This window comes from Plectropomus leopardus, chromosome 16 (genome assembly GCF_026936395.1).
Source record: "Plectropomus leopardus strain MGB_pleo_1.0 chromosome 16, ASM2693639v1, whole genome shotgun sequence".
In the NCBI taxonomy this organism is placed as follows: Eukaryota; Metazoa; Chordata; class Actinopteri; order Perciformes; family Serranidae; genus Plectropomus; species Plectropomus leopardus.
The window spans coordinates 20761753-20774231 of NC_142191.1; the positions used below are offsets into that span (position 1 = coordinate 20761753).

Below are 12479 nucleotides of genomic sequence, written 5' to 3' on the forward strand. Positions count from 1 at the left end.
GTAAGATGACTCAGTAGTTGGCTCAAATAAGCTTTGGACCCAAGATTTCTGAAAAAATCAATACTTGAATTCACTCAGGAGATGCAAGTCATTAAAGGCACTCCTTTAATCTGAGCCCTAATCTGCTCTCGCTCCAGCATTCAGCAAGAAGCAGAGGCAATTGTATGAATAAGTAATTGGATTATTTAGCAAACTGCCCGGCCTTACTTAAGTGTTTCACTAGACATCTGCACGTTGTAGTTCCTTTCAGTTTCAGGCAGCTTGCCGAAATCCACAAGGCAAGGGTGCTGCCTCTTGTTGTCATCACGAACCTGAGGAGAGAGCAGTCAGTGTCATTATTAAATGTTTCATGTCACAGTAATAAATGTGGATTATTTTTCTCTTTCTTTTGGTCTTTGAGCCCGTCTGTCGATAATTGCAACACACCCCAAAGGAAAATATGACTAACCGTGGCTTAGTATTCAGAGAATTAAAATACCTAGACTGCCACCTAATTTATCTGCAGTGGACGTTGACTGATGCAATTTTTTTCCACTTGAACTAATTCAGGCCTCAGGTGTTATTTTTTTAATGAAGCAGAGATAAGCCTGAATCAGCTCAGAGAAGAGTCACAGCAGGCTCAGCTGTCTGTGATCCAGTCAACTTAGACGAGTTTTCTACTGCGCACAGACTCTCAATAAGTGACTCTTTCTCTGGTGATCTTGTGTTAGTCAAAGGTTAAACGGTAAGTTTGGAATTTTTCAACCAGAACCCTATTTTCCCATGTTTGTGCATAAATGATGAATGAGATTAACGGTTTTTAAACTGGTCCAGTTTTGAGCGGGAGCAAAGCAGCCAGCAGAGGTGAAAATGCCCAAATGTAACCACTCTGAGTATGTTCATGCTGTCAATTTACACCCATTAGAAGTGCTTTTGGGTTTTTTTTTCTGACATATTCCGATTATTAGTCAGACAAATAGACCTTTTTGTTAAAGAGTCAGATACCAATTTGTTAAACCAGAAACGGCCCAAAAATCGCCATCACCATTCCCACCAGACTCTATTTAATGAACAGTAATTTAAGCGTGTATACAGCCATCTTATTTTCACATATATCTGGATGAATTAAGAGTTCATCTAAACCAAACCAGAGTTGGTGATCGTTTCAACAGTGGAAAGATGAACCAAGACAGTTTTTGTAAGTTGTATTTTGTTTCTGTTGAATGAACTGTATTTCACAATGATGAAATTGTTGTTAAATAAAATAGAGTCTGGTGGGTTTGGTGATAATGATTTCAAGGCTGCTTCTAGTTTAAGAAAGGATCTTACTCTTTAACAGAAAGGTTTATCTTTGTAGGGGTCCTTTCCTAAAGTTTTGAGACACCTAGAATAATAATAATAACTTGTCTTTGCAAAAAAAAGCACTTTTGCTGGCCACAAATTGATGGTGCAAACAATGTTTACATTCCAGCCTTACATTCCAGTTTTGCCACTGTCTTGCTCAAATTTGGACCGATTTCAAAAATTTCAAAAATAATTCATTAGTCACTTAGACACAAAAACATGGGTAAATAGGATCCAGGTTGAAAAATACACTTTAAATAGACCTGGAGAGCACAACATGTGTAAGCATTACGAAGTAAGGCCAAGCACTCTGTTACAAAACAATGAAGCTGTATCCAACTTTATTATCATCCTGCCTGCCAAGTATCTGCTGCTTGTCCAAAGAGGCTTCTTTCTTGAAGTTTAGTGCAATGTCATGTTTAGCTCACTGAGGCTCGTTACTGCAAAATTAAATACCAAGCAGCTGTTTGGACCTAAATGTTGTCCTCAATAAACTGTAAGACCTGAGTAACCCCCCTGAGTGGAGCTTTCTCCCAGTTTTAATTAATGTGGATGTCAAACGCTTAGAAGGTGAGACACTCATTAAGTTTGTTAAACGGCTTCTGTGGCGACGGCCTCAGAGGGAAATGATTCTGTGATAACCACTACAGTACAAAAGAGGCGGTGTGTGGGATCTGACTTCAAACAGAGTGGAGCCAGCAGTGAGCTGGAAGAGTGAGGAACAGTAAAATAATGGGGATGCAGAGAGGGGATGAAAATGTTAAGATGTTGTAAAGGCTGACTGCAGGTAACCACTTCACCAAAAACCCCATGTTTAAGCATCCAACTGAAAAATTAAAAATTAAATTAATCTATTAAAAAACAACCAACAAACAAAGAACCAACTAGAACAAACTAACTAGATCTTTCACAAACAATACGTTTCTTGCATGATATTTAAAAAAACATCTGAAATTTGATACCCAAAAAAGGCGGGGGAAAACTATATAAAAATGCATAAGTGCTGATGATGACATAAATCATATGGAGAAATGAGATAGCAACCTAACCGACACATATATTGCCAAGTATATATTAAACCCGTTCCAACATTTTACTTGAGTATTCAATCCATTAAGAAACATTCAACAAATAAGCTTAAATTAAAATCGGAGAAGAATCTGGACATGTCATCTGGGAACATGTGTACAGCGCAGTCTGCATCCACCAGATCAGGCCCTCAGAAGAACAGTGTTGGTGGTATTTGATTAGATATTTTATTACCTCCAGGTTAAAAAGTTGAACACAAAAGGCTCTATGGTGAAGGAAATGTGGCTGGCTGATCATTTCCATATATTTTGGAGCTCATGGTATGATGAATGATCCCTTACTGTATGAACTGGCATGTATTTCCATCAGTATCATGTCTGGTTTAGTGCATAGATGACTGTTTGTTGTACTATGTTTTTGTTATATTTCTATTCTTCTGTAAAAGATAAAGTATACATCTAAAAATACAAAATCAATCAATCAATTCATTAATCTTGACAATAAAAAACAATTTGCAGAGCAAATATTAGACAAATAATCTAGTTAGATTAACAATTTACTTACTTAATTTCATCATCACCTTTTTCCATCTTTTCTCCAACTTTTACTTGCTAGAACGGAGCATTTTTTGGAGTTATGCTTGCTACAACACCTCGTCCACTGTCAACAGTGCTAAACAGTATCTTACAGCATCAAACACAGCTACTTTTGGATCCGCAAGGACATCATTTCCAGGTGAAAACTGGTTTAAACCAAACCAATAGAGACCCGGTACTTTTGATAAAACTTTCGGAGATCAAGAGTCTTTCTTTACATGCCTCCTTCCTCTCTCTCTTTACCTGGCCTGAAGGCATGTGAATTCCCCAAAATGAAGATTTAATGTTCTTGACTGTCAGCAAAACTGATCTAATTCATCCAAAAAACGTATAATTCGCTTTTAATACTCAATTGCACTATGTTAATTCTTTTTTACTGTTGCTTAATAAAGGAGTTAATGCTTGTCTCTGATTTTCTGTAGTTGTTTACTAAAAGGCTGAAGCAGCAGCCCGACTGCTGTCACGTACTTTAAAAGGACAGAAATATTAGAGTTAATGAGCCATTAACATGCATTTCACTGGAGAATGCTCAAGTTCACCCTTGTCAGCCACCCTTTCCAAATATACCCAGGGTGTTTTTGTGTGCTGAATGTGATGATGGATAGCAGATTTACCTTGCCATAGGTCCAGCCCAGTTCGATCTTGTTCATCCCCCACAGTTCGTGGATGTTTTCTGCCAGCTTGTCCCGGACGTTGTCCAGGTGAGGGGGGAGAACAATCTGCAGGGAGAGAAGGGGAACAGATGGTACAGTTGGATAATAAAAAGAAGCCAATGGGCCAACAAATGAAAACTGTTGTCATTTTTTTTTCCTGACTATGCAATTGTTAAGATTCCTGTGGATTGTAGAAACTTAAACATCATTTTAGCTTTGTCACGCTGAGTTATCAGGTATGCATTTATTTTGCAACTGTGCTTCAGGGCCACTGTAAAACTGAATATATTATAACATGTGTGTGGAACTGAGAAAAAACTCTGAATTAATCTCATATGAGAGACTCCTAAAACTCAGTAAGGTTTCAAAAACATATAAAATGTATACTCTTTCAAAACAATCCTTAAAAAGATTGGCTATTGTGTGAAAAAAATTAAATATTTAAGGTGTTTTTGAATTCATTATCTGCTGACAAAAAAACCTTGTATAATGTAAGTTCAATTTCAATTCAGAAAGAGGATTTTCTTTATAACACAGCAAGTATTAAGTCATATTAGTACAAAAATTCTCTATGATCTGACTTATAACCCAAAATAAATACTCTGTTATAATCACATTTAATTAAATGTGATACGTGTATTGAATATGTTCTACAATGGTTTTTATGTTTTAAATAATTAATGTTAAAGTATTATTGTATTACTTCATTCATTTTTAGAATAAAATTCAAAATATTATTTAGCTGTCTTCACCATATCTCTAATTTACTGATGAAACAGCAATACATTTCTGATTGTACGATGCTCACCTGGCTGGTGTCAACAGGAGTGGGGATGAAGGAGGCCTGAGAGAGGAACTTGGTGGTTCCCAGCAAGTCACGGACCCCTTCATGGTCCCTCTTGTACTCCTTCACAGGCTCTACATGCATCTTCTCTTTGGGCAATAGCGCCTCATAGCACGGCGAGTAACCAGCAGGTGGCAGGAACTTGAAATCTCCATGGCGTCCACCCAACAGGAAACGGACCCTGAGATGAGTAGTTACGTAAGATTACCAGACAATATACAATAATATTTTGACTCTTAACTTTACCATGAATATTTTAAAAGTTTCTTCCTACTTTTTTATTTGATTAATTTTGAAACCTACAGTTTCCTGGTGAAATACAATTCAGCAAACAGCACTCCACACCTCTGCCATTATATAACACCAGTACTGCAGTCTGTCTGCCTTCTCACAAATCTTTTTGCCACAAATTCATTGTGTACTTTGTTATATAAGTTTTAAGTTGTGGCTTTCATGTAGAGATGTTTTCTTTGAGGGGCTTTTTGTTGGACCCTGACAGGAGGCCAATTCAGTAGATTTTCAATTTAAAATCACATGACTGCTTTATATATAAAGCAGCCATAGGCTGACAAGCTGTAATTAAATCTCAACAGTGCCAGCAAAGGAAAAAGAAACAGGCCATTCTACAGAGATTGCTCCGTCATCATTTCCCAATTAAAAATGCAGAGCCTTACTTGACACCTGCAGAGAAGCTCACGACCGGAAAGAAGAATCCTTCAGTGTTGAAGTCCTCAAACATGCCCTGGACAGGCTGCCCGTTGATCCTGAAGGACATGCTGGGAGCGCCCAAATCCAGACAGCAGCTGACCACATCGTCTGAGTTCAGCAGGTGCTGGTTAATGGAGGCCACGGCCCTTGGGATTCGGCCTAGACAACATCGGGCGAGACAGAGAGGGAGGATGGATGGCTGTTAGAGCAGCAAAGTCATTGCAAATGTAGGGCAGGATGATGGGCGAGTAAGGGGGAGCAGAGAGGTGGAGAGATGGGTGATGAGTGCTTTAAAAGGGATAACATGAAATGGATGAGGTGAAGTGATGGGTCTTTTAGTAGCTTTGGAAGGGAGATATGTGTGAATCTTTTAGGATGAGAGCAGAGAAGAGGGCCATTCAAGGACTTGGGAGTCTAAAGCACAAAGCCAACTGTTGGCTAAACGAATACAAACTAGTGACAGCTTATTTTCTTGTTATGTAGGTGGAGAACATACCTGCATATCTGCATGTGTATTAACGTCCTTAGGGAAGGTCTAAGGTGGAGATTTTATGGAGGAATTTTATATCACTGTCAGCGCTGTGACTTTGTCCTTTACTATGTGGATAAAAAGTGCAACCTAGAGAGTGGACAGCAGGCTGCTGCATAATTCACGTAAAGTTCTGTCGAGGGAAATTCCTTCTAATCCACGACTTTCATTTTCATTTCACACTATAAATGAGTTGAGTACTTCACTGCAATGGTGGCAATTATAAATATTCTAGTTTATATAACAGACAAATAATCCAAGTCATAACAAACAGAACAATTTTTTTTTTTTAATTTGGTTGTATTTGCTGGTTTGCTACATAAAAAAAATTGAAAAGGGCCAACTTAGATTTGTTAAACCCTATTTTAGTCGCTCTTGACAAGTTTATGGGAAAAAGCATCATATGTTTTGTTTTTTTTTTTGGTTTAAAAGTATAGGGTTTGCCCTAGGTTTTTAGAGGGCTTAAGTGAAAATAACATCATACGATCATTTGACTGTTGGTGACATCATACCGCAGACATTTGCATAAAGTTTAGTGGATGTTGGAGTGAGGAAACGACCACTTAAAGACTTATAAAGCAGATAGAGACATCTTAAGCCATAAATCATAAAATTCACTACAGGGACATAGATTTTTTTTAAGAAAACAAAACATATACATTCAAATATAAAAAGGGAAGGAGACAACTTTGCTGAATTAGACTCAATAAAAAAATGCTATGACGCTGATACTACAGTGCACCACGCTCTTGCCTTTGGAAAAGTTCCAATCCAGAGAGAGTTACAGTGAGACAGCATCAACATAACCTTAGAAACTCACTACAACTGAACTCCTACTCCTGTAGCAAGCAGCATCATGCTTGCTGCACACCTACTGACTGCCTGCACACACCACTGTTGGCCTGTCCTGTGCATTGGCTTGTCTACATACTCTGTTGTTTTGCTGTTTTTACATTCATGTGGAAGAGTAGTGCAAAAACATTTAGCTGCTTCACCTAAGCAGTAAAATGGCTGGGGTTCAACACTCAATAGCTATCAATTTCAATCACCCTCAATTAAGACAAGCCATTGGTGCTGGTTTTATATGAGGGCCTTATATAACATACCTACCTGACCACAGATGAAGTCCATCAAAGCTGTAAGAGTACAGGTCATCCCCAACACCGTTGCCACCCCATCCCTCTCCTCCTCCGGGGTACGGAGCGTAGCCTGTGGTGTTGGCCCAGCCTACCCTCAGGTGGGTTGGCTCACCGGTTACAAAGTGATCCACCTGGTCGATCACCAGCTCAAAATACCATTTCTTATACTGAGCAGAACCATCAGCCACACCGAGGAAGATGTTGGGCCTCATGCTGGAGGTAATAAGAGAGGAAGAGGCTAGATGATGCAAAGCATGATAAAAAGTCAAACACTTGTTAATCTGTGAATATAAATCACTGAAGTGCACTTTGTTGAACCGCAAAAGCCACACTGTCAGATTTACTTATTCAAATGTATTCACAAGTCGATGAATAAAACCATAAAGAGGCTTTTCTCATTCTTTACCTCTGAACATCATTGACCAGTCGAGTCTGAAGCAGAAGGTCCCTCTTGGGAAGCAGGTTGTCACAGATCAGATTCTGATTGGCTCTCACTGCCACCCCATTACAAACACAAAGGGAACACAGGACATCCAGAATCTAAAGGAAAGAAAAAGCAGAAATAACACAGTCAGTCATTTTTTATTGATCTCATTTGTTTTTATAAAATTGTTGCCAAACTTCTCATCTCGCTAAGATGAGAATGCACACTTTGATTTATAGTTTAATGATCGGTTGTTCTCAGCAAGCTGCAATGCTTGCAACATATACACACTGTAAAAGGGCCCTAAAGTCAACAGGCCATAGACTTCCACCTGCCACTCACGGCATGACAGCTGTTGTTTACGAGGATGCCCTTTCATGCCTGGTACAATTTAGAGAGTAAATATTGGGAGACTGTGACATCTGAACACTGCACGTTAAACACATGGTAGGAATGTTATCAATCACAAGAATGTTGTTTGATTGGAGTCCTCAGGACAAAGATTTAAATACACATCTCAGCGTTCTAACATTTTGACTTGTTTAGCAGGCATATTGAACTTATAATGTCTTTACTTTTGTTGTTGACACCCAGTGGAGACAGAAAAAAAGGAATTTGGAGGCTGAGGTAAGTGCTGCCTTCAAATGGAAGTATGGTTACCATATGGGAAGCAATGTAAGCAATATGCTTGGCATTAAAGTGGTTAAGTTGGCGAGCATCGCTGCTCGCCAATAGCAACATGGACCCTAATGTCAGCGTTTAGAAGCAAGTGAGCGGGTCGGGTAATGCAGGAAATGCAAATGGATAATGACAAAGTAAAACTGTTGGGAATAACAATATTTTCCTTGTAAATTTAGGAAGAATAAATCTAACATTAACACTCATGTCCTTCACTATTTCTGAAACTTCAGTAAATATGTCACAACTTGTTAACTCAAAGCCTCAAAACACTTCCACTAACGAGGTTGTGTTCTTTTGGACTCCTCTCATGAACACAGTAAACACCAAAAACACCACCCCATTTAAAGGCAGCAAAAGATTATGCCTGCTACCACTCAAACAGGATTTAAAAAATGAAATGAAACATATTTGAATGTAAAAAATATCTGAAATCACCAGGGCCACAAGTAGCTTTGAAAGAGATATTTGCATTTTAAATCTCGTTACTTTATCTCTTAATTTAGCGAGGTGTGAAGTTGCATTTAATGCTAGCAGCAAGACAAAATTTCGCCTTCATCAGTTAATGCTAACTTACTAAATGTCAGCATGTTACCATATCAAATGTAAACTAAACATGGTAACAAGCTAAAAAACATTATCATTTATCTTATCTTATCTTATCTTAAACTAGCATACTAGAGTTTTCAATTAAACATTATATTACTGTTAAAACACTTGGAAACAGTGTGTCAACATGCTAACATTTGCATCCAGCTCAAAGTACAGCTGAAACGAGATAGCTAGGTATGAAATCAGTCAAAATTAACATTTAAAATTATTATCACTGGAGGTTGCAAAATTGCGTCTCCATTTTTTCAGACTTTCAACAATCTGTTGTTTATAAAAGTCCCAAATGAGCAGTTACATATGGGGTCATAAGCCAATCACCACTCAGTCTACAACACCCTTAACTGATTTTTGGGCTACTGCATTTTTATTTCTGCCCACCTTGTGGTTGCGTCCATGCTTGTAGAGCAGAGAGATTATGGATTTAATGTGACCTCTCTGAATGATGTGCAGAGCCTCTGGACTTTCTACCAAGATACAGTGGAGGACTTCCAGGATCCCTGAGAGGTCAGACAAAAATATTATAATCAAAATATCAGAACAACTGTATGTTAGATAGACTGTGTCTTAGCTACTGTATAAGGGTTTGGGGCTTTATCCAATTTTCCCACAATACCTGATGAAGATTCCAGTCTCTCCAGTTTGCTAACCAACCAGTCCAAGTTGCGGGAAAACTGGGTGCAGTTGTTCCTGTTCCCACGAATCAGTGCGGCTAAACAAAAGACAAAGTTTCCACAAGGTTTAATGAAATTACATACAAGGTTTAGTAAAGACATACATTCAATTGATCCAAGCAGCTGACTTGTAGATGAGTGGATGTTGGAGACAGTATGAATGGCTAGCCATGAAAAATAGTCCACCATCCTCCCATTAACATAAAGTCACTGTGTGACATCCTGGGTCCAGAAGTAGATATTAAAATTCATTAAATCCGACACCAGACACCTGCTATTATGAATTCTATCTGATATAAAAAACATGGGAAAGACTTTGAAGTCAGTCGTCTATGTTCTATAAAAAGTTGAGGTGTATTCCCTTGTGCCCTTTCCCTGCCACCGTGGTGACATTAAGAAGTCTCCTTATTACTTTACTGTCTCATTTTTCACCATTAGGATTCAGGGACACCAGACCGATAATGCCTGTGAAACAATTTAACAGCACTCTGTGCCAAAGGAATACTGATGGGTGTCTAATCTTTTTTAATTCTGTCTTTTCAGGAAAGCTATCGTTCAGTATGAACACATGGATGGAGCCACACCATGAGGCAAGGGCTAGGGTGCTCACTGTGAATGATGTGCATGTGAAATTAAAAGTCAGAGATAGAGTGGAGAACCTGAGGCTACACAGACTCTAGACTTCCAATAATGGTTACATTAGCATACACTATGCTATGTGATATAGAAAGAAACTACTAATTACACCAATTAAGTAGGACAGACTGATCTTTTAGTAATATTAATACTGGCAACATTTCAATGAAAAGAAACAATTGTGAACAGGATTGTGAGTTCAATCTAGTGTCAACAGTCCCATCTAACAAAAAATATTTTGTCACGTTTTGTGGACAGAATGAATTCCAGTCACTTACTCAATTAAAATTACAGTTTGTAAAGAGGTCGATCTGACCCTGGAGCAACAAAGCTACTGATTTACCACAATAGATGAATTTGATTTTGGCCTACCATTATTAAACGAACATAAACGACTGCAATATTGATGTCTAAAATGTGTGCTCTACACCTAAAAATCTCTGCTGCATTCAAATCAAGTGCCTGCTAAACTAACAGCCAGCCTCCTCTTTCAGGAAGCTGTCATGCAACAGCACATGCGCCCTGCAACCGTAGCCTGTAAAGAAAACTCTACTGAATGCTGCTGCCGCAGACTGGCAAAACAAATTTAGATGTCGCTTCCAGGGCAAGTGATGTTAAGCAAGAACAAATCATAGGCAAAGAGAGCATGAGGCTCATATCCGCGCCACAAACATAGACAACTAACTTATTCAACCCCTTGAAAAAAGACCAAATTCTACGGTATGATGAATATATGAAGGCCAAGAAGAATAACATTGCTCACGTTACTTCACTGAATCCCTGCCCCTGTCCGGCATCAACTGAGACATTTATAACAGTCACACTGTGATGTGTCCATATTACCTCCGAAGACAAGACTCATATAACCACTGCAATCGTATTTCATTTAGCCTAAGATTTATGTCCAATAAAGACTGTATTCATTTTGCTGTATTATGTAATGGCATATTTATTTCAATTTTGCTTCTTGGAGATACACTGAATTCAGGGTGAAGAAACATACCAGAAGTCTTATTTTGATGCAAAGATTTGTTAATTAGCAGAGTGAGGCCCAATGTGAAAATAACAACTGTGTTCTGCCGATTTAATCTTGGGTAAAAGTTTTGTTAAAATATTATTTACATTTTCCTTCTGGGAGATGCACTGTGAATAAGAACCAGTCTTATTTTAATGCACAGATTTGCACATCAGAAGGAATGTAGCGCAATATGGAAGTAAAAGCAGTGATCTTTATATTGTAATGTGACAATGCAATAAAAACTTTTTGTGCCTTAAGTCAATGAAAACATTTGATAAATAATCGTGTTGTCGATATTGGTCAAATAATCATAATTTTGGCCATAATCGTGCAGTCCTACTGGACAGTTACACTGATAACTGTGCATGTTCCTTTAGGATAGACAGCGTTACTACGGAGAGGAGAGGAGGTCAGGACAAATACAATTTATCATGCAAAACTCTTTTCACCAGACTGCCTTTGCATCCTTGGGGGTGACCTTTCTGTGGGCAAGGCTGGAGCGTACTCAAAGGAGTGTATTTGTGGGTTTTGAGTGTGTGTGTGTTTAATGCGTGTGCATGTGGGAGCACATGCTGGGGAGGTGATGAATATAAGGGCAGTCAAGGTGAGCCGAGGGGAAGCTGTTGATGGGAAAGCTCCGATGACAGCAAAACAAACAACCCAAGAAAAAGTTGGCCAAAACAAAACTTTTCAGGGTCACAGCTTAAGCATTCATGACTCAATGCAGGCCTCGAGAGAACGGGATAATGCCAGCACCTGTGATGACTGGCATTTTGTTAATGATGCAATCATTTCTTCAAATATGCAGCTAAATGCTTCATAATGTGCCCACACTGATCTCAGAGAGGGATGTGACCTAAATGAAAGGCAGGACAGACTATCGAAAAATACAGGGGGCACTCCGTCTTCGTTTCTTTCCACTCTCTTGTCACAAATAGTTACATATAAATGTCATGTAAAGGCTGTCACCAGCTGTGAATTCACATGTGGTGTAGGGGAAAACAAGGGAGGGAGTTTATGGAGGATAAAGGGAGGAAGGAGGCGAGATAAAAAGTGTAGAGTGTGAAGTGTGAAGGAGAGGAGGAGGATTCGGTGAAGACATAGTGGGAAGATTAACACTGCATTTCTACCCAGGGTCAACAGCTGACAGAAGATGTGGATATTTCATGTGAATCATCACTCAGACCCGCTTACCCAAGAGTTCATAGAGGAGGTTGAGAATATCCTTCCACGCTGCTCCTGCCTCCTCCCCAGCCACCTCGCCAAAGTGGGCAGCGCTGTTGTAAAGGTTCATACGGTCGATGCATTTGGACAGGAGGGCCAGCATGCCCTAGAAGAAAAGCAGGATTATTGCAATCAATAGTTTGTGATTCATGTAATAACACAGTGAGAAAAAGATGTAAAATACTTCTTTTAAATTTGTAAAAACAATAGATTTTTTAAGATCACAACTTATTAATTATAATCACATTCACGAGTTGTCAAAGGTCACAGTGACCTTTAACAAACAAAATCAAATCAGTTCGTCTTTAAGTTCAAGTTCATGTTTGTGCCAAATTGGAAGAAATCCCATAAAAAGAGCCTTTATTACCCAAGGGATAAAATTTTCTTGCGCATAA

At 38.8% G+C, this 12479-nt stretch overlaps 1 protein-coding gene across 2 annotated transcripts in view; it reads right to left on the bottom strand.

Moving 5' to 3' along the window:
* Positions 1 to 12479, bottom strand: part of ryr3 (ryanodine receptor 3) — a 142353-nt gene that overhangs the window by 83598 nt on the left and 46276 nt on the right. For both annotated transcript variants that reach the window (XM_042503061.2, XM_088089330.1), the window contains 9 exons: positions 12055 to 12190; positions 9149 to 9244; positions 8914 to 9032; positions 7228 to 7361; positions 6793 to 7034; positions 5120 to 5312; positions 4410 to 4626; positions 3563 to 3667; positions 208 to 311 (listed from right to left, as the gene is read on the bottom strand). In XM_042503061.2, coding sequence (XP_042358995.2) covers positions 208 to 311; positions 3563 to 3667; positions 4410 to 4626; positions 5120 to 5312; positions 6793 to 7034; positions 7228 to 7361; positions 8914 to 9032; positions 9149 to 9244; positions 12055 to 12190 — 1346 coding nt within the window. The remainder of the gene's footprint in view (positions 1 to 207; positions 312 to 3562; positions 3668 to 4409; positions 4627 to 5119; positions 5313 to 6792; positions 7035 to 7227; positions 7362 to 8913; positions 9033 to 9148; positions 9245 to 12054; positions 12191 to 12479) is intronic.